At 34.1% G+C, this 22,610-nt stretch overlaps 1 protein-coding gene across 2 annotated transcripts in view; it reads left to right on the top strand.

Annotated features, from left to right (window-relative positions):
* The window catches only part of B4GALT6 (beta-1,4-galactosyltransferase 6), a 34,001-nt gene extending 11,918 nt beyond the window's left edge, over positions 1-22,083 (top strand). The window contains exons 2-10 of one of the 2 annotated variants that reach the window (XM_063326774.1): positions 1,538-1,641; positions 4,704-4,820; positions 5,262-5,375; positions 11,532-11,656; positions 12,160-12,276; positions 13,598-13,785; positions 16,101-16,223; positions 17,088-17,189; positions 18,452-22,083. In XM_063326774.1, coding sequence (XP_063182844.1) covers positions 1,605-1,641; positions 4,704-4,820; positions 5,262-5,375; positions 11,532-11,656; positions 12,160-12,276; positions 13,598-13,785; positions 16,101-16,223; positions 17,088-17,189; positions 18,452-18,599 — 1,071 coding nt within the window. In that variant the 5' untranslated portion in view covers positions 1,538-1,604 and the 3' untranslated portion in view covers positions 18,600-22,083. The remainder of the gene's footprint in view (positions 1-1,537; positions 1,642-4,703; positions 4,821-5,261; positions 5,376-11,531; positions 11,657-12,159; positions 12,277-13,597; positions 13,786-16,100; positions 16,224-17,087; positions 17,190-18,451) is intronic. The other variant, XM_063326773.1, reaches the window with a different exon arrangement.
* The last annotated feature ends 527 nt before the right edge of the window (positions 22,084-22,610 follow it).

Raw genomic sequence — 22,610 nt, 5'->3', positions numbered from 1 at the left:
TCTGGCTGTGTTGTCCTTCCAGCAGATTATTGGCGTGGCTGAAGCCCCCCATGAGAACCAGGGCCTGTGAATGTGAGACTGTTTTCATATCTGTCTGTAGAGGGCATGATCCACTTGTTCTTCCTGGTCAGGTGGACTATAGCAGACACGCGCTCTAATGACACCTTTAATCCTAACCCATAAACTCCCAATTGGCCCCTCTTCCATCCCCAGGCAGAGCTCCATGCACTCCAGCTGCTCTCTCACATAAAGGGTGACTGCCCCGCTTTGTGTTCGCTTCCTGTCCTCCCTAAGCAGCCCGTGTCCCTCTGTTGCAACACTGCAGTCATGGGAGCCATATCCCATCTCTGTGATCCCAATAAGATTGTAGCCCTGGAACTGCATGCAGATCTCCAAGTTGTCATGTTTGTTCCCCATACTGTGCGCGTTAGTATACAGGCACTTGAGGGGCTCCCCAGCATGTTAAGGGTCATATTCATGACAGCATAGGTAAGGTTTGTGGAAACCCATGCCAACCTCGGGAAGATAACCAGTATTAAAGTATCAATGACAGCTGGAAAGATGATTGCTGTGGAAGTCATCAAACTCCAGCCCTCGGTATTCTGCTTTCAGTTTTCTTCCCTCCCCACACTATCAGGAAAGATGTATTTCTCTGTTACTCTTCTGGCTGTCATGGGTTGTCTTGAATGCTTTGTTGCTGTTGCTGCTGGTTGATGTGACATGTGACCTGTGCTCTTTTTCACAGGTCTTTGCTGACAAACCTGTGCCAGTAGATGAGATTTATTTTTAGGACTAAATTAATATCTTTAATGTTTCCCTGATCCTTTTAGCTTCTGAAGTAATTAATTGGCTACTCAAGCATCTGCTGCTACCTAAGCAGCTGTTGAATGACAGTGAAATAAACTGGTCAGGTCTGTACTCATTGTAATTATGATTGTGCTGGAGACCCGGGTAGCTGAGACAAAGTGTGCACAGAAAGGAAGATGTTTCATTGTGTTTATGTATTTGGGTAGAGCTGTATGGTAAGTTGACAAGCAGACCAGGCAAGAAGAGGAGGTGTTGGGTTTGGGTACACTACAAGAATAACTTGATGAAAACACGGCAAGGCTAGATCTTGTTAGCAAGAGCAGCTCTTGAACGCTTAGGCCAAGGTGGCAGCAGACTTTGCCAGGTTGTTTTTTAAATTATGTCTTTTCATGATGCCTACTTTTGAAAGAAATGTCTTTTCTAGCTTTGTCTCTCACAAACGTTGGGGGTGTTTGTTCTAATTTTTCTCCTTTTTGTCGGAAGAAGGAAGTTGTCCTTCAGCAAAGGGGAGATGCAGGTGCTTTTGCAGAAAATCTGTTTTATCAAGGTTTATGTCTGCATTATCTGGACTACAGTAAAGTTTCCCATAGGAATTGAGAACAGTTATATGTCCCTCTTGACTTTCTTGTGGACTTGTTTGAAGGTCTTAAGTCTCATTTCTGTACTGTGTTAGGTTCCTAAGCCTGCAACAGTAACAAGTTTGAGTAGATTTTTCTAATATTCCTTGCAGTGACTTCCAGAACAAATCTTTTCATCTCAACCATATCAGGAGCAATGTTGGAGAGTATGCTCACTGGATGCACAGCGTCCATAATTTCTGTCACTGTGTGTGTAGTAAGTAACATCTATCTAACAGCTGAAGTGTTTGCAATCAATGTGATTTGGCAGCAGCCAGAAAAAAAATTCCCAAGGCTGGTAAAAATATAAGTAGAAGAAAAAGCACTGATCTTTGTCATTAAGAAAGATGGTATCATTTTTAGGAAATTTGAAGATTGGGGCTTTCAGTGCTGCTGATGAAAAGGAACAAGAAGCAGCTAATGAAATTATATATGGGCTGGCTGCTAATGAAATATATATGGGCTGCCAGAGAGATGTCTAAGCATCTGTCTCCGGAGAAACATGCTTTGTATTTGTGACCAAAACCATGCTGATAAACACAATGCTTTAGCTATTGCTGAAGAGCGCTTGCACAGTGTCAAGGCTTTTCTGTTTTCCACTCTGTCCTCCACAGCGAGTAGGCTGGGGGTGGGCAAGAGATTAGGAGGGAACGCAGCTGGCACAGCTGACCTGTAGCGATCAGAGAGATATTCCATACCAAGTAATGTCATGCTTAGCAATAAAACTGGTGGTTTTTTTTTTTCCCCCTAAAGTAGTTGTTGCTTGGGTACTGGCAGGGCATGTGTCTCCTGGTGGTGAGGAGAAGATTGGATGAAGGAGGTTTTGGGTTGGGGTTTTTTTTGGTGTGGTTTTTTTTCCTTTTGTTCTTCATCACTTTTGCCCTTCTGATTCTTTCCCCCATCCCACTGCAGGGGAGCAAGCAAGCAACTAGGTAGTGGTTTACCTTCCAGCCAGGTCAACTCACCACGTCTGAAGTATGTGAATTAAGATTATATTTCTATAAACCCGTTGCTCTGCAGTGTTAAAAACTCTTGTGACTTTGGCTTTTGGTATCACATTAAAAAGGAGAATACAGCAGACAGTCTTACAGAGGTTATCTCTGAAATCGGTGTTTACTCACTGATTTGTATTATAGAAGAACTGTATTTTAGTGTTGGAATAGGAAGATATTGAAGAGAAGAGCTGTACAGTAATACGTGGGGAAAAGAGAAGGAAGGATACCAGTTTGAAATATGTTGAAGTTTGAAGAAAGCCATTCTTTGTTAATTAGGAAAATTTTGTCCTATTTGAAAGGCAAAAATATACTTAGTTTTACTTTCAGGGAAGCCTCAAATTTTGAAATTGTTTAAAGGTAAAAAATTGCTCTTGGAGGAACAGATCAAATTGTTTTTATGTTGATTCATAAAGGAGAATTTCTTAAGTAGGTAACTTCATACATGATCTCAAGAATTCTACAGATTCCCTGAAATGTTTAATACAGACACCTTAAACCCCAGAATTTTAATGGAAAACTATGAATGTAAGAAAACAATAGGAGCCACAAAGTGCTACTTTACAGTGAATTGGGTTAAAATTTTGAGAAGTTTTTGTGCAACCTTTCTGTAAGGAAACGAGAATCTTATCTGTTGTGTTGGATTCAGTTGTGTTGGATCCCAATAAAAATAGTTTGTTTTTTTTTTTTATTTCCTACCTTCGTAATCGGGCCAAAGTTGTAGTTTTCTTGTTTTGTTTTGTTTCTGTTTAGTGTCTGGGGGATGTTGAGATGACTTCAGGATCCTGGCAGACAAGTAACATGTAAATTCTTGTTAACCAAAACAGCTAGTTATGTTGGCCAAGAGTTTGAGAATTATGTGCCTTACATAGCACCTGACATGTTCATAGTGAGTCTTTTAAGTGGTAATAGTCCTTGTTTTAATAAGGAGTTATTTGAAAGCCAGGAGGTTACCCCTATTCATTCTTTTAAAAGTAAAAACATTATTGTAGGGTTTGCAAATAATATTCCTTAAAAGATTACGTTGGTATTTGTATCTCTGTGGGTGTCTGTAGTATTGTTTGCTAATGTGCTGGAATTAGTCACTGTGTTTTCCTCTGGAAATGCCCCAGTCCTTCATAAAACAGTTCTCTGTAGTCTCTTTGTGTTGGGCTGTAAGAAGATATCAACTGATCTGGAATTATTTGTGTCATGCCCCTGGTGCTGGGTCATCTGATGAAGTGGAGGTCCTGGGATAATTTTTTAACTTTCTTTAATCTCTTTAGGACAGATTAAGTTTAATCTGTTCTTTTTCTGTGATGTTTAGTTCTTTCCTCCAAAGCCTCAGAGCATTTTTGGGTTAGGATGGTTACTAGTTGCAGTGAGCCAAATATCTGCCAGACAAATGAGTGCTTAACATAGGTAAAGTGACAGATGATCCCTTTGATCCTCGTTGCTACCCAGAGTAAAAACTGTTCAGCAAAGGGAATTTGTCCCTACTTTTACATTAGTTTTTGAGCTCTGTGGTGTCCTGGATAGACATTTGCTTACTCAGACATAAATGCAGCTTCTTTCCCAACTTGCGCTCTTCTGTTTAAGACAAAGGATTGTCTTGAGATCAGATTTGGGGCTTTGAGTGCAAGGCTGAGACAGCGGAACATTTCATGCTGTTGTTATTAGTGAGTTGCTTAATTACTGAGAATGTTGATTTATTCACACTTGATGCCTATAATAAATATTTCACATATAATTATCAAACATTAATACTTAAAGATTGTCAGTGATTTGTAGCAGTGGTATAATGAAACAGCTGTTGGAGGTGAATGAATGCAGTAGCACGCTTTTACTGAAAGTTGTGTTAACTAATGAGTAAAAAGGTGGACCATTCTATGGGGCTAAAAGATTTTCTAGACGTTTTTTGTCCTATATTTCTATGATGTATATGTAAATGCATATAAGGAATGTATCTACATTTGAAAAACTTTTATTGGTAAATTAGATGGTTTCCTGGCATAATCACTTTCTTTTTGTAAGTTAAAGAGAAAAGAAAGTGTTATATAAATTGTGTGTTGACCTTTCATAATTTTGGGGATTTATATAGACCTGTGGTTATGAATCCACTTTATTCTTATGTTTTGTTGCTGTTAGGTTTCACTCTTTGTGGATCTTCGTCTCAAAAGATTAATGTTCACTAGCCATGGATTCAGACATAGTAAAAAAATATTGAACATATTATAAATGGTTGTTGCAGTAATCTGGAAATACTTTGGTTTTAATTAAAATTCAAAATTGCTTTTTGTTTTATCAGCAAACACGTATCTCTTTATGGTGCAAGCTCGTGGTATAATGTTGAGAGAAAATGTAAAAACAATAGGACACATGATCAGATTGTACACTAACAAAAACACTACACTGAATGGCACAGGTAAGAGTATTTCTTATTTAATTTCACTTTTACGAGAACTTTATGAAAAAAAAAAAAAAACAAAACCAAAAAACAACAAAAAAACCCCCAAACAAACCAACAACCAAAACCCTAAAAACAACAATGAACCCAAACATACCAAACCTTAATGACATAGCTTGATTATGAAAACCTAGACCGAAGTCCTACTTCTCTGTAGCTGGAGTGAAGGCCAAATAGTTACTGTTTATCAGTTTACTTTAGTAGGAAATATTTGTCGTAGCTGTAACAAAGATATCTTAATTTAGTTATTGTTCCTTTAGTGGAGTAAAATGTTTTTTTTTCTAGTCATGCTGCTAGGAATTTGTTACTTACAAAGTTAGTGCTTTCACCTGCATGATGATATGTTACAAATTTAGTGAATAACATGAGTTTTTACAAGAATCAATTCCTCTTTTTAAGATTATCCTGAAGGAAACAATTCTAGTGACTGCGTTGCTCAAACCACAATGTATCTTCCAGAAAACTTTACTTACTCTCCCTACCAGGCTTGTCCAGAGAAGCTGCCTTACATGAGTAAGTTTTAAACTGACCTTAATGTTTATCTAGTAAATTGGATTGTACTTAAAACAAGATACAATTATTTTAATATAAAATATAATTGTAAGGAGTTCAAATATATTGCAGAAAGTAATGAATAAAATACGTTAATAGACAATAATGCTTAGCAGAATTTTGCCTGTAACTATTGTGTTACTAAAACTTCTAGCCTCTTTACTAATCACCTAATATGTTTTAAATTTTATTTGCAAATAATTTTACTTTCTACAAATTAAATACTAAATGTTTTTATTAATATCGAGGAATGCTCTAACTTTATAGAAAGTATCCATTCAGAGTTGTGTATTTTTAGGACTAGGTAAAAAATTCCTTTTTGGAAATGGTATTCCTAATACAAAGATGCATACCTCAATATATAGGAAGCTGAATAAGATGTAGTGAAGTGAGAATTGATGGAGGTAAGAAAGTGCTAAAGCCTTGTCATAATGAGGAAGTAGTACTTATATAACAAGTAAAAAGTTGTGATCCTCAGGAAATTTTAAAATTAATCTTTAAAGCCCAGATGTTTAAGATTCCAAACTATTAAGTAGAACTTGATTAGGTAACCCTAACTGTATTTGTCTTTAAGCCTAGAATCTAAACTTCTAATTACTTTGTTTGAAAGTGTTTAGTTGCAGAGGAGTGTCACGCAGAAATAAGCAACTGACTGAGTGCTTTGGCACCTTTGCTATTTTTTTATAAAGCCTGTAATATCACAGCTGTTCAAAGTAGCAGTATCCCAATGTATGTAGAAGGTCTTATAAGCAGGTATTGCACAATTAAAGCAGTTACACAAAATGAGATTGGAAGAGTTCCTTGATGTAATTTCAGTGCCCTTAACCTGATTTAATGATGTGGCTGAAAAGCTGTTGGCATGACTTTTTTGTCTTCTTTCTGTAGACAAAGTATAGCTTTGGGAATACTCTTCAAAATTCTTGTTAAGAGCTGTAAACTTTCATGGGAATTCCCCTTTCCTGTAGACTTGCCATTTTTCAGATTCAGACAAAATTCTGGCCATTGTTTGCTCTCCTCTGGCTTGTAGAGAAAGCAATCCTTAAAGACCAAGAAGTATATAAGAAGTCTACCAAGTAGACCAGTTTTGAACACAAAAAGAAAAGAAGCAAATCACTCCTAGTGGTGACTGCTTTACCTTGACCTTCATCACTGATTGTTTGTTATTAAAGATAGATTTTATATTTAACTTTTATAAAATTGCAGTCCCTTGGTTAAAATAGTTCCTTCTTAGAAACCACTATTGAGTTTTCAGCTTTTTTCTCTCTGTTAGGAATTGTTATGTTATCAGAGTTGCTGTAGGAAGCAAGGGATGATTAAGTATAAATGTTTTTTGTGCTCTGCATTTGGAAGAGATTATAACATGAGTCAGTAATCCATGGAATTGCTTCTGTTCTAGTAAATGTTTTGTAGACAGACGTAATATTTTTGAGTGAAGATTTAATAGTAGCATTAGGATAGATCTCAAAGCTAATTAGTTAAATTGAAATGTTTCATTTGGTATCAGAATGTACCAACTAGAGAAGAAGAATCAACAATTCTCTGTAAAAAAGTGTTAAATATGTTACTAGAAGTGACTGTTCATTAGTATCTGGCAGTATCTATTATGCTAACATGTTTATTTTACTTGCTTTATTTAAAATCAAACAAGTAAACTACAGATTTGTGAGAGAGAAAATTTGAAATAGTTTCTGATGACATTGGTAACACCTTCGAGAATTCTAACCTCTTGTCTTTTGGGCTAACACCTGACTTAAGCTGTGGGCTGTCATTCAGCATTAGCAAGTAATTAAGTATTTAATATAGCAGTTCAAATCCATATCATAGCAAATAATGTTGCTGACAGCCAAGCTGAATTGCTGATCATTTTTTCTTCAAATAAAAATAGTGGATTTTATTAGACTAATCTAGATTTCAGTGTAACTTCTTTTTTAATCTTAACAGAGAAGTTTATCCAGAGAAGAGTACAGTAACAGTGCTTGTTATCTGTGTTTCTTTTCAACAACTCCGAATTCTAAAATTTGTCTCTTACACTGTAAAGATACATATAGCCAAAAGTAGGGATCAGTTGCTGTTCATTATGAACTTACATCATGTAAAAAACCTGTTCTGATCCAAGTAGCAATTAGCCATGTGTGATTATATCCTTATTTCAGTCTCTTTCCCTCTAGAAATCGGGTTTGACTTTCAAAATCATATGGATGTTCTTTTCTGTAATATTGCACATGTAAACAAATAAAACTAAATTATTCCAATAGTAAATATTTTAGCTACTTTGGGAAACAAATAAAAAGTTCAAAAAATGTCAACTGTGGATAACCAGAGAAACAAGAATGATAATTATGATGATTGAAAAATGCATATAAATTAGTATTTTTAATGTAACTTTCAAAGGATCTAGCAGTTGAATTCTGCTAGATTAGTTCAAAACTGTATTGGCTTTTGCTACCTGTGCTGCTTGTGCATTTGTCTGCTGTCCAGGGGAAATGAGGCAAGTTAGAAGATACTAAGATACTTTAGTAGGTCAGCCTACTTACAGCATGTTATCTGAAATCATGGATGCAGGTTTGTTTGCACTGACAGGTATTTAGAATTGCCGGAGTAGGGATGCATTCTACTCTGCAGTTCTTGCTATCAACCTCATTGCTTTGTGTAATTCTACCAGAATTTGTCTGTAGATCTCCTTATTGCTGCTCTCTTTTCCACCTTTTTTGTTAGTAATCTCATTCTGTCACACTGAATTTAATAGAAAAATTGTAATTTTAATAGAAAATAATTCACAGGGTAAGTTACTGTTCAACAAAGAGATGTATGTCTTACCTTTTGGTTCTCATGTATACCTTTTTAAGAACCATCTCTGTATTTAATTATAATCTAAACAAAACTTCTCTGAAGATTATTTAATGCAATGAAATGCTGTAGGTTGTCCTGAGATAGCCGGGGAAGGAAGTTCCTTGAATCATGTATATTTTGACCTGCTTAATAGTCTCAGGTTATTATAGAAGTCAGCTACTCTTCTTTATATCAGCTTGCCAAATTTGTACTGTGGAAGGAGTATGCTAAAATTATGTTTTGTCCCAAGTACATATGTTCTTGAAATAGGACCAACTAGTGCCTTTTATGTGTGACTCAGTCTTTCAGGTTATAACCCTCTGGTTGAGCGCTGCTGTGCTAATTCATAACCAAGATGCCTCTACTTCAAGATAGAAAGCAGTACAAAAGAGTATTTGATCAGCATAATTTTAATACTTACTTGAGAGGTAAATGGAAAGCAGATCAGTTTTTTCAGTTATATCAAATAAAGCCCTAACGTTAAGAATTTTTTAGCAGTCTAGCCAAGCCACTTCATGGTTTGTCTATAACTACTGGTACTTAATGAGCAATAAGAAGTATCCAGATCTAGTTTGATCACCACAATACACTGGGGTTGAATATACCTAAACCATTTTAAATAGATATTAGAAAAATATATTTTGTATTTAAACAAAAGAAAAAGTCATCAGTGGAGGAAGTTCTACTGTCTGCAGAAGTAGGATATTCTAGTATTCCATCAACTGAATAGTTAAGCTTTTCCTAATACTCAATCTGATACTCAAGCTGCATTCATTTTTTTCTTTTTTTCTTTTTTTGTTATGTTTCTTTACCCTCCTGCAAGTTAGTTGCATTTTTCCTTACCCTTCTTGATACTTGGAAAAAAGTTCGTTGCCATCTATGTACCAAATTATTCTGTCTTGGAAAAGATGTATGTTTTTGTTAGTCTTTCCCTTTGTAGATAAACCAGTACTTTCAGCCATTCTAGACTACATAGTTTCTAGAGCTCTTCTTTCTTGATTTTTGTACTGTAGACTTTCTCTAATTTGATTTACTTTTTTTTTTAAATTAATTTCACTCTATTGATTTCAGTATGTATCTGATTTGCTGAAATAATTTTGTTTTCCGATTCTGTTCTTCAAAATGCTTTTTCCTTCTTCAGTTTTCTTTTTTTGCGGGTTGTATAAATATGTTTTATTGCGACATGCTGGATGGTAATGGAAGTAGTGAATACTAAGTCCAGATATTTACTGAGATGTCTTCTCCTGCCCACCACCAGTGACAGGGAAATACTGCTGTGTTCCATTCGCACCTCTCCTGTGTACTTTTGATGGTACCAATATTTCAATGTTTACTATAGCTACTTTTTAAACAGTCTGGAGAGAATTTCATCATGATCCCATCAAGTTAGAAGCACTTACATTACATAAATACTGTTTTACCATTCCTCCTTTTTTTTTTTTTTTAAATTTACGTTTTTATTGTTTAAACTCTGTAAGCATCTGAGTGCATCTAAACTCTTCTCAGAAGACTAAGGTACCTGAGTCCTTTGCATCATGTATTGTTTGCTTCCTTTTCTGGTATAGTAATTGACCTTTACTTATCTCTATTTTCCTATTAGATTCTATAAATAAACAGAAAGGTTCCTGTTGCTTCTCTATCTCTTAGTAGTTGAAATTGGTCTGGTGAATTATTTATTTTTTTAAAATTTGATTTCTAGATGTTTATAGTCTATATACTGGTCCTTTGTTGATTGCCTTGTTTCTAGTTTTTATAAGATTTCATTTTCAGGTTATTGGTTATTGAAGAGTTACATATGCAACCATAATGATCATCTAAGCTTCTCTTTTTTTTATTTTTTTTAAAGCTCTGTAGTAATACCTTGTTCCACTGTATATTTATACAGTCCTTTTTCAGCAGCTGACAGGTTTCCTTTTTCTTCTAAAATAAATAAATAAATGTGAATTTGTTTAAATATTTTCTTAAAAGACCTTCTCCTTATGGTGCTGCTCCTGATCCTTTTTTTTTTTTCCTATCATTTTCCTTTTATTTAAAGTTACCTTCTACATTTACAAGTAGTTCTACATTTAATCAGATCCAAAACTAAAATGCTCTTGCAATATCTTCTGCCTTCTGAAAACAATAGTTATTCCTAGTATGGTCCAAAAATTCCAATCTTTCCAAAAGATTTACATAGCTAGTCAATTCAGTGTTACAACATGAAGCAATCTCTTTGACACAAATAGGATGTTTTGGGTCAGAATGGGTCAGTTTTGGCCCCATGTTTTGGGCATGGGGGAGAAAATGGGAGTGTTTTTTTTTTTTCATTGATTTTAAAATTCCAGCCCTCACAAAAAAGACTTTAATTTTTAGACAAAAAAAGTGGAATATTTTATGGTTGTCTGTCAGATAGTTATTGCAAGATTTTTATTTGATGATCTAGTATAGTAGTTGCTGCAGAACAACTTGAGCTTCTGATTAGAGAGTGTTACACTGTTCTTCTCCCCAGATTTTCTTGACTCCTTCTACTCCTGGTTTTTGAGGGTAGAGTGTTTACTATGAATCATTATTTCCAGTTTTGAAATTTATACACATGCATAAGCTTATGACAGGCAAGTTTTTAGCTATCAATTAAGTGTAAATATTTTCTCATAATAACTACTAACCTGATTTTTTTGCTACCATATTGTGGTCTTTATTCAATGTCTTATGGAATTCCACTCTAATCAGTAGCCATTTGCGAATGCTTTTCCTATTAGGTTAATTAGTTTTATCAGTGGTAATTCTCAAATCTAGCTGCTTGCTATAAATTGCTTTGATGTAGACAGAGGTGAATTATTGGTTGAAGGCAGTACATGAAATGTCTGTAATTATCTAGATTGTAAATTGAGGAATTTTGTTGAGTGCAGTGATGATGTGTTTTCTTTTTCTGTTGAAGTGCAGGTAGGAGGACACCCAGAATTTGAGTATCAGTTCAGTAGTAGAAATGATGGGGGTTGTTAACGATGGTACTTGAAATGAAAGATGACTAATTTTCTGGAATATATACAGAATTCAAATTACTTTGCTTGTTCTGTGTCCTCTGAAATGAGTATGTTGCTTATAGGATTTATTGAAGGAATATTTATATTGTGAAATTCATTCTGTAAAAAACCTGAATATTAAGAGGCTAGTATAAATAGTTTCTGGTTTATCTGTAGGTAGTGTAAATACAAATTTCTGATGCTATTGGTCTATGATATACCTTGTAGTGTTAGATCTGTCGTCTTAATTGAAATTAATAAATAATTTTTCCCCCCCTCGATTTAGGAGGCCTTATTGATGTTAATATGAGTGAAATTAGTTTTGATGAAATTGAGCAACTGTTTTCAAAAGATTTAGAAATTAAACCAGGAGGACACTGGAAACCAAAAGACTGTAAGCCACGATGGAAGGTGAGATGCTGCTTTTCTGCCTTTTTTTTCTGTTGGTGTATAGGAACATTTACCATTGAAAGCACTCAGTCTTTTACTGCTATATCTTTTATATAACACGTAGTATGTTATAGTATAAGTATTATGAAATCTGAGCTCAAGAAGAGACTAAAGCTTGAAGCAAAACTTGAAACGGATTGTCAAGAACTTCTAAAGGTTCATTAACTGTTGTTACTAAACATTTTATCATATGTCTGCAAACTTGTCTTATGTGTGCATTGCTTAAAGTATAATTAGAAGCAAGTGAACATAAAAGGAAAATCTTACTTATATTTTACTTGGAATTTTTTTCTTTTTTTGAGCAAAATTGTGACACTCTTTCCTAGTGGGAGTGAGAGTGTAAAACACACAGCCAATTTAAATTTAAAAGCTGAAAAGTCTATATAAGCCATGCAGACTTGATCTGTATTAAAACATTGACATGCAAAAAATGTTAATAGCTTAATATATATAATTTTTTGAAGGTGGCGGTCCTTATTCCTTTTCGGAATCGCCATGAGCATCTTCCAATTTTTTTCCGTCATCTCATACCTATGTTGCAGAAGCAGCGGCTGGAATTTGCCTTCTATGTTGTTGAACAGGTAACAGCATTTACTTGAAAAGTCACCCTTCAAGATTCTTTACTAAAGCAGATTTTATATTCTTACCAAGATTTGGATGAATCCAGAATTTAAAAATTGTTACTCTGCTGTTCTAATCCTTTGAATGAAAAAGGAAAGTTCAGCTCCATTCCCCAGTTTAAGCAGTGACGAGACACATGTTGCTTTTTTTCAAATATGGTCTGATATTTTATAGGTTATAACATGGCCTCTTTGAATCTGTTGTCTTTCTAAGTTTTCAAGGAAAAAAAAAAGGGTTTATGTATAATAATTAGAAATGGTCATTTACAGAAGGCCATTTTACAGCATAGGCTCACTGAAATCCAGTTGAAGACGATAGTATTAAAATGTGTACTGTCCGGTTAATATATGTGAAATACAATGGAGGCATTAATGATATAAAATTGCAAACTAGTACCTTGGCTAGGGGTCTCTTTGGAAACAGAGGAATGGATATGGAGGGTAAAAAAAGACTTTTTTTAAAAAAAAAAGAAGGAAAAAAGTTTCTGCTACTCACAATCAAGGAAGAAAGTAGTTCAGATAGGTTGCTTAAGCAGTTTGCACCATTGTTGGCTCTAGTAGATAAACCATGAAAAATAAGCTATGTAATGCGATACTTTCAGGTGACAAAGTGAAAAGTTTGCAAAAAACCAAAAGTTCCTCTAAATTGTCATTTTAAAAAAATGCACGTAGGATTCATTTACTATATCAAAAGGTTCTATGCTGTTTAGTTTGTTCAAAATGGACATCAGAAGATATAAATTGTACTAGAAATAAAAATTAAAATAAAAATTTAATCTGACTTTATTAAAGTTTCTAAGAAACTGGAAGTTCTAATATAAGGTTGATAATAAATATGTAACCAAGTTGTAGGCATTTTCACAGGATTGAAAGTTTTTCAGTAGTTGACTGTTTTAACAAGAAACAAAACTTAATGTTTCTTTCTTAGTTTTGTATCAGTATTTCTTTAATATTATAATTAATTTAACTCATAACGTCGTGCTGTATTAATCCAAACCACTCACATTTTGATACCTCAGAGCTACTAGTGCTATGAGTTGCTAGTGCTGTTAAGTTTTGGGTAAGAAGGGAAAACATCTGACTTTTTAAACCACAAAATACAGTTGATGTAATTGGTGGTAACCAGAGTTATTGCTCTGCTTAACTAGAGGAATAACAGGCATCTTTGTCATACTTTTTTTTTTTTTTTTTTTTTTTGCATGGTAGAGGATGTATTTCTCATAGTATTGAAATTTTGTCTCTTCTTGATTCTTACAATGTCTCCTCTGTTTTCTGTTTGAAGACAGGTACACAACCTTTTAATCGTGCAATGCTCTTTAATGTTGGCTTCAAAGAGGCTATGAAGGATGCCGTCTGGGACTGCATAATATTTCATGATGTGGATCACTTACCTGAAAATGACCGAAATTATTATGGATGTGGAGAAATGCCACGCCATTTTGCAGCAAAGCTCGACAAATACATGTACATGTAAGTAATCAGCTTTATTCATGTTGCTTCTTAAAGATCTAGAAACATTCTTACAGTGTGTATGAATCTTGTGACAGTATATACAGTAGGTGAAACCAATAAAACAGCCTGCTATCAAGCTATTTACATAGATGAATATCTAGTTATTAAAAGGAAGATTTAAGTTTAGTGTCTACATTTGATATGTTGCTAATTTGAAGATATTATTTGTAATTTTCAGTGTTGAAGTTGTTGCAGTGAGGCTGATCTTTAAAATCAGATGTCTGCCTGTGTTGAGGGGGCAAAACTTGTCTTACTTATTAGAAATCTTTTTGGGCTACATAAGTCTTTGCGATGGCTGTTAACAAAGATAAGCACATTATCTGCAGCAAAATACCACAGGAAAAGATGTCTTGCTTAGTTTTCTTATAAATGTGCAGTTTATTTCTGCTTTGTACTACTTTTTGAACAGAAGATTTTCTTACTGATAGACCACTTCATGTCTTGTATTCAGTCTCTATTGAAATTTGATGAATGTAGTGGGTCCTGCAATTTTTTTACCTCCTTTTCTTCTGCCATTTTACGTTAATGATGTTTCACGTGCTTTTTAACACTCTGCTATCTCATGACACTCTTCTAGTCACTTCACATAAAGCTGTAGCTTATTGCTTGCTACATGTGTGTATTTGCCATCCTGAAATTTTATTTGTGAAGCTGATCAACTTGACAACCTGGTCACCCGACAGATCAAAAGCATTGAGAATGTGACTCTGTGTTTGGACTTAAGGTTGTTGGCCAATTAGCAGACAAACATTTAAGGATTTTATATGTATTTAAAAATATATAAATAAACAATGTAAATATATAAGAGTTTTCATCCATCTTTTTATACATATTTATAAAATACTTTGTGCTTATACATACATTTATAAAATGTCTGATGTATATATAAGTACATGCTTTTAAAATATATAAATAAGTACCTATTTCTGTATATATACAAAAAAGTGCAGGTGCACCACTCACACTTAAATATGAATATATGAATAAAAAACTCAAATAGTGCCATAAACTGTCATGCCCAGTTGTTGTTTTGTTTTTTTTTTTTTTTTTTTTTGTTGGTGGGTTGCTTTGAGGCTGTTGGTGGGGTTTTTTTGCTGGCTTTTTTTGGGGGGGGGTAGGGTGGTTTCTGTGGTTTTTTTAGAACACCTGTTATTTCCATTAATGTTGAAAGGGCTATATAGCAACAACCTTCCCCAAAAACTATTAAGATTTGGTTGAATCCTGTGTTTCCACAGAGATCAGAAATTATATGACTGTGTATTTCTTTTTCTTTCCCCTTGCATTCTGGAGTTATTTGTCCTTCAGTGTGGCAATTGTGTCCTAAGCAATGGTAAATCTTTTTGTAGATAGTCCTAACTCCTTGAAGGTTACAGATTTGGAAGCATCTCCTGAGAGATGTGTTTGATTACTTTTATTTTTGAAATTGTGAGCTGTTTCTGAAAGAGGAACGCACTTACTGTATCAGCTTCTGGGTTAAGGATGCAAGTCAGTATTGATGGAAGTAAACACAGATACTTAAATATATATATATTTATTGGTTTTTTAAGGTTGACAAAGTGTTTTGAGAGCTGGAAATCACATTGCTGAGGCCTTAGTATGTTATGTTACGTAGTTATAGTGGCTATTTTTGTTGGCCAGATGCTTATTAATAATGTTTTAGTAATTTCTGATTGCTTAATGACAAAAAAGCCTATAGATACTTTTGATTCGAAAGTTTAGCTTCTAAAAACTGGAAAACTGTTTTTTAAATATGTATTTCACTATGGTTGAATACATACTGTTAAACTGTTCCTCTCAAGTTTTAACAGTTCTGTAGAATATAGTAATGAATTAAAATTACTGAATTGATGCATTACTGATTTGTAATTTTTTCAGTTGATTGGGGTGCTCTTTCAGTTGAATAGGGTCAACATTCAGTAGTTCGAGTGCCTCACTTTACACTTCACCTTTGGGTCTAAATCAGTCCTCTGAAACATGTGATAGACTTTTGTTTCATGTGCTGATGCTAATTTGAGGTACAGTCTAAGACTGTACAAATCAGACACTACTAGAAACATTTTATTCAACTTCAATGTATGTTACTTAATGCCAACGATCTGTGAACCAGTTTCTCTTAGTGAATTCATTCAGCAACCGTTCATGTCCTTAGTTTGGGGTGGCTCTTGGTTGGTTTTTTTGGGCTTTTTTTTTTTTTTTTTTGAAAGGTATTGTTCAAAGAAAGGACTACCTATCTAAGTTCAGCTAATAATACAGAATTTGTCTTTTATTTTCAGTCTTCCATACAATGAGTTCTTCGGTGGTGTGAGTGGCCTGACAGTGGAACAATTCAAGAAGATCAATGGGTTTCCAAATGCCTTTTGGGGATGGGGTGGAGAAGATGATGATCTTTGGAACAGGTGAGTGTTCAGTGCTTATGTCTTTCTTATTATTCTGTGATATCCACCCCTTGAAAGCAATTAGTTGTTTTTTTCTTTCAGTTGTTACTTTTTTTTAAATTTGTTTTAAATTAACAAATTCTAACATTTCTAGTGTTCACTTAGAAAATCAGAACATAACACTTGAAGGGATGTGTTCTTTTTTTATTGGCCTGGGGATAGTTAACAGGCTTTTAAGAGATAGTTCTTGTAACAAATAATGGATATGACAACGGATAACAGTTTTAAGCATATCTAGTCTCATTCCTTCTCTGCGTTGCTTTTTGATGTCTCTCTTGCTGCTAGCTTTATGAAATACCGTCCCACAGACATGTAGAGTAAGCATGAGTTTAAGTATCTTTTATATCTTAGGAGCAGTGTTTGATAGAGGTTGATTTGTGACTATATTGATAGTCACAAACTGGACAATGGACAACAATGCTCACTGTATTACTAACTGCTCACACTAAACAACTGTAACATGTTCCAGTTGAGCTGTTGAAACAGTGTCTGCACAAGTTTATATATAAAGAGATATATTTTAAAGGAAGAGTTTGTGTGTGTTTATTATTTTTCCTTACTAGTGTCATATTTTTATGCTATTGTGCTTTAAGAACAAAGCAGGAAATGCTAAATATGAAATTACTATTATTTCACACTTTATTGGTTTTGCCAGCTTTTTTGATTGTCAGGTTAGGAGTGTGTTGGGTTTTTTAGGGAGATAATGTCAGTGGATGCAAAGATTTAGCTTTAAAAGGTTTTGATGAGTATTTTTCACTTTTGCTGTAACTTGCAAAAACATCTTTGTAATACTCTTAGTACAAATGTTTATGTTTTATGCTACAGGGTTCACTATGCTGGATACAATGTTACAAGACCAGAGGGAGATTTAGGGAAGTACAAATCCATTCCTCATCATCACAGAGGTGAAGTCCAGTTTTTAGGACGGTAAGAAAAACAGAGAACTGTTCAAATACTAGAGCTACAGATGTAAATTTATTTCCTTGCACACATGCAAATCTTCCACACATGCAAATAAGCAGTCAGTGTTTATCAGTGTTACTCCCTCTTTAGCGCTAAACTTCATATTTTCGTAAACACATTATGTTTGGTGTTCATATATTTCTGATCTAACCGTGAGAGAGACTGAGTTTGTGTGTCAGAAGATATTATCATCATAATCTTTGATGCAGAATGTTATTGTTTCTTAAGAGTTCGTGCATTAGTGTTGGCAGGGCTCCATTGGTTGGTTGATTTCAATATTCTGCAAAAGGAAGTAGTACAGCTAGGGGAAATGACTCCTGTGTGAAAACAGACTTTAAAAATCCTCAAGGACTGGTTTCTTCCATCATATTTCATACTTTTCTGAGATACAGGTCCTCTCATTTCCTGCTTACATTGACACGAACTTTTTCTTTCAGGGTTCCTTTCCTTTGCTACAAAGATGCAAAACACTTTAATTGGCCAGTAGGTTCTGTCTGCCCTAGATTGGAATAGCAGAATGTAGCAGATGAGCTGCAATAAAAATTAGAATGTGAAAGGCAAAATAAAGAGTTTATGGTATGCGTTTTCAAATAGAAATACTGCTCCGTTCTGTTATCAATGGGTGTCTTTTTATCTGGGAACATCTTTATTTAAAAATTATGAATAAAGCAGAAAGTAGACACGTACAGTAGACATGGGTAAATATGTGATATGAAACTAAAATGTATGTATCGGTAATCAGGGGAATGGGAACTGGTCTTCTAATCACCTCAAATTTAGATGTTTGCAAATGCAGGAGTCTCAAGAATGAAATGAAAAACAATTCAGATATTTAAATGTATAATGATGAACAGTGAAGTTTTCTGAATCTTCTCTGAGCTCCATGTTGAGTTTTATAGCAAAAGAACATGAAGTTGAATGTCCTTCAAAAATCAGATTAATTTGGGACCATACAAGTATACATATTAAATGCCTTTTTTGTTGTTAAGTCTTAATGTTAACTTGTGTATGTGAACATAAAATCTAAGTGTATAAAAAAAAAAAGGAAGTGGCGTGTTTTTAAAGCTTAGGTAGGTAATTTGGTATTTTTCAAAGGGCTGAGAGGTAGTTCCAGAATTTAAAGCATATTTCAAAATGATATGACTGTTACACTATCATGTCTAACATCAATTGAATTGTTTCTTGCAAATCATTCTCATGTTTTCTTCTTCCAACTCCCTCTGCAGATATAAACTTCTGAGGTATTCCAGAGAACGTCAGTATGTTGATGGGTTGAACAATTTAATATATACTCCTAAAATACTTGTCAGTAGATTGTATAAAAATATAACTGTTAATCTCATACCAGAACTTGCTCCTGTTAGAGACTATTGATAGAAGTGGAACGACAAGCTACCCTACCAGAATAAACTTTTAACACTGGAAGCTACTAATAGATACTGTAAAACAAAACAAAAACAACAAACAGCAGCTTAGAATTAGAGATTTTTGACTCTTTGATGATGCATATTTGGGATGAGAAGCAAAGTGATTGTATGTACCATGCATTTTGTTCTGAAAGAAAAGCCAGCAGCTACCACTCAGATGTTTACAGCATGAGACTACTGTTCAAGCCTTCATTCTTCATACTCTCTGTCTTAACCACTCAGCTAAATAAACTGCAGAAAACAGACTTGTAGCTTCTCTGGAAGTAGTGACAGAGGCCTCTTCTTCCAGGAATTTTTTTATACTAAACTGCCCCTTCCTCGTATTTAAAAATGAATGCTTTTGTTTCTTTTTAAAATGTGTTTTGTAAATATGTGATGTAAATTAATGTGTGTACATCGCTTTTAAATTGCTCAATATTTTATGCTTGAGTATGTATTTGAGTGTGTTCTTGTTTGAATTCTATAGGAATGTTTTTATTAGCATGACAGAACAAGTGTAAAATGTAAGTATTCTTAAAAAAAGGTTATACCTTAGGTGAAATGAAGGAATTATTAATTGTTGGCCAGCTATGACTGTAAACTGTTATACTAGTTTTGAGCTCTAGGCCTTCTGCATATCTATATAGAAGAATCAATTTCATATATAAACTTGCTACAAAGAAGCTTTTAATTTTATTTATTGCGAGCAAAATTGTATGATACCCTGCCTGCCATCTAAATCCTATTTATATGCATATTGCATGTGTATTATGGAAAAATCTTGCAGTTGTTGCGTATTATGATCTACAGGAACTCTAACTGTTTCCAAGTGTGCCACTAGTGTCAATGTCAGGGATTTTAATGCCTAAAACAATGTGTCTGGGTGCGTACAGTATTTTGGTATTGTTCTTTTTTTTAAAAAAAAATAAATCCTAGTAAACAGCACTTTTATTCCTCCAAAATTAGAAGAGCCAAAAATGTGTCTTCATTGGAAGAATATTAAAGTTAGATTTTTAAGAAAAAAATAAAACATAGTTCTAATAGTTCTAATGCTTGCAGTGTGGGATTTTCAGAACCATGGTGTTGGTCAAACTGTTCTGCTGTTGCTGATGATGACGTCAGTGGAACTGAAAGCAGGCCAATCCCAAGTGCTTTTTAAAATTCCACTCATAATATATTAATCAATATAGCTATTTAAGGGCCTATTCTCGTAGAGTGCTGAGTGCTTCTATGATGCACTAAGTATCCTCAAGTCGATGACTTTCAATGAGATTGAGGTTGCGCAGTCCCACTAAGGATTGGTCCTGTCTGCTTTTCTATTTTTGTGGTGTTACATGTATGAGTAACTAGCCTCTTTCCTTGTCTTATAATGAAAAACATATCTTCTTATTTTCTGTTTGCTTGTAATGTTATGCTACCTAAAAGTATCCCACTGCTAAGCGTTATTATCTTTTCCTAATATTTTTTTACACCCGTTGTTAATACTATGGAAAAGGACTGGATCATTTATTTTTTATGTTAATGCAAATATATTGACCAAGATCTACTACACTGTTTTGTTCGTCGCAGTTACTCAACTCTTTAGGAACCAAAGACTGACTTCTGCTCCCATGATGAATGGAGAGCAGTATATAATAAGGATTGTTTATCCATAGAGTGTTCTGTAAGAGTGTTGACAAAGAATACTAACTTCAACTCATTACTGTGTGTTGGTTTCCTGAATTACTGCCACAGATGGTGTGGTGCTTTGTACATTTAAGTTTGTTTGCCATAAACATCTTTTATTTCTTTGACATCCCAGCAGTAAATTTTGCCCTTAGCCATTCTTCAGTCAAGTCATGAGCTTAGTTATAGATATTCCAAATATTTAGTAGAAATGTAATGATTTTATTTTAAGTAGTTCAGAACAATTGTAAGGCATATTTTAAACTGTACTGGAATTACCTTAAAATCTACCAGTTAAGCTAATGTGCTTTAGGAATGACGTAATGCAATGAAAATAACAAAAAGTGAGCATAAAGTGAACAAAACATCCTTCAAGAGCATGCTTAAGCGGCTTGATCACCTCCTGATATATTTTTCTATAACTGAGTGTATAGAATATTCTGAAGCATATGGATAAAGGGGAGATAATTAATATGCTGTACAAACAATTATATCTTCAAAATAAAGTTAGTCTTATTTCATAACAGACTAATACAATTCTTTAAGAACTCTTGAATAAATTTTTAAATCCCTGATGTAATTTTGAAGTGATTTCTGGTTTTCAGTACAAGTTCACCTACAATTTAACACCTATGATTATGAAATATCCTTTGGTACTGTAGGTCTGTACTGTTTTCTGAAGCATGCTTTTGTGCCCATTTGTTAGGCATTCTGTGAAATTAATGTGCAATTTAAAAAAATTCCAATGCATATATATGTATATAAACATACATATATACATACTATATTACACATATGCTGTGGCTGAACTAATATAACTTTACAGCTCTAAGTGATTAATCATGTATGGTCTTAAAAAATATGTGATTTAAGCCAGTATGTGAATGGATTATAACATACAGATGAGTTCTTAAAAAGTTTACATTTTGGTGCCCCAAAGTGATGGATGTTAAATTATGAATTGTTAAACAACACTCTTCTCCAAATACCTTTTATCGCTTTGTTGGGAAGTTTTAAAAGTTGCCATCTTAAATTACATCAAAAATAGTGTTTGTATACTACCTGCTTGAACTCAGTACTACTCTGTAGTGAATTTTAACATAGACAGTGCCTTCAAGCAAAATAAATGCGATGCAGAACTAAGAGTTGTGCACATTCCTTTTGATATTTTCATGATTCTTGTAAAACGTAGAGAGAAGCCAATCCCATTGGCTTTTGCATTGCTGACAAGACAAATTAAGGATGACTTCTCTTTAAGGAGTTAACATGGAGAGAGAAGAAAGAGGGAGTATTTTACAAGATTTTGCAAGGTCTTGCAAATTAACAAGTAAAAACATTACAGAAATATTAACAGTGGAGTCTGGCTGATATGCTAAGATACTCTTAAGCCCATTTGCTGTATTTCAAGTTTAAGCAGGAGAATATAAAATACAAAATCCATTTTGCAATAGACAGTATATTGAAAAGTAAGTGCAAAATGTCCTTTTTCTTGGATCTTGCCAGTCTATTTTTCTATCATTATGTTTACTAATGACAGTGTTGTAGTGGGTTACTAACGAACCAGTTATTTAAAAATATTAAAAGGATCCATTGTGTATCGGCAAGAGGAAGTGTACTTAAGATTATTTTATTTGTAGAGATATGTAAGATAGGCTTAATGAAAAATGCACTGAAACAAATGCTGGGAATTTCCTGTGTACTATCATAGTTTTGTTTTTTTGTTGTTCATGAAAATGTTTGTACTTTTTTATCATTGTCTTTTATGAAATATAATGTTCTAAAGATTGTGTTGGTTTGTTTATTCTGAGGTTCTGTGGAGAATATATCTTCTTTGTGTTTTGCTTGTACACAAAATGCTAATTTTTCTAGTGCTCAGTTCCTCGAAGTAACAACAAAAGGAGGGGAAACCTGGCCAGCAAATACATCAAGTTAGGCTGTGATGGGATCAAGCCTTAAGCTAACAAATCATTTTCTCGTTATTGGTATTTATACGCTTTTAGCTTTTGGGTTTATTAGACTAAATGACTCAACAGTTTTGTGTACTTTTCCAAGATAGCGTTGCTATTCTGTTGAATCTCCTAATAGCTCTTCTCTGTGCTTATTTCTGTTCAGGAGTAGTCTTCCTCATATATGGATTACAAGACTGGGAAGTAGAAGAATTCATCTGTATTTCTCCTGGTATTAAATAAGGAGCTGGTTTTCTCAGGAAACATCAGTTATTCTTATTTTTCTTTGTGTCTTACCTCTAACCATTGGACGCTTTTGTAATACCTATATGCAAGTAATTTTGGGGAGTACTTCAACTGGGGACAAA

This window comes from Chroicocephalus ridibundus, chromosome 2 (genome assembly GCF_963924245.1).
Source record: "Chroicocephalus ridibundus chromosome 2, bChrRid1.1, whole genome shotgun sequence".
NCBI classification, from domain to species: Eukaryota; Metazoa; Chordata; class Aves; order Charadriiformes; family Laridae; genus Chroicocephalus; species Chroicocephalus ridibundus.
The sequence above is the reverse complement of the archived record's forward strand: the minus strand, read 5'-3'. Positions and strand labels throughout refer to the sequence as shown.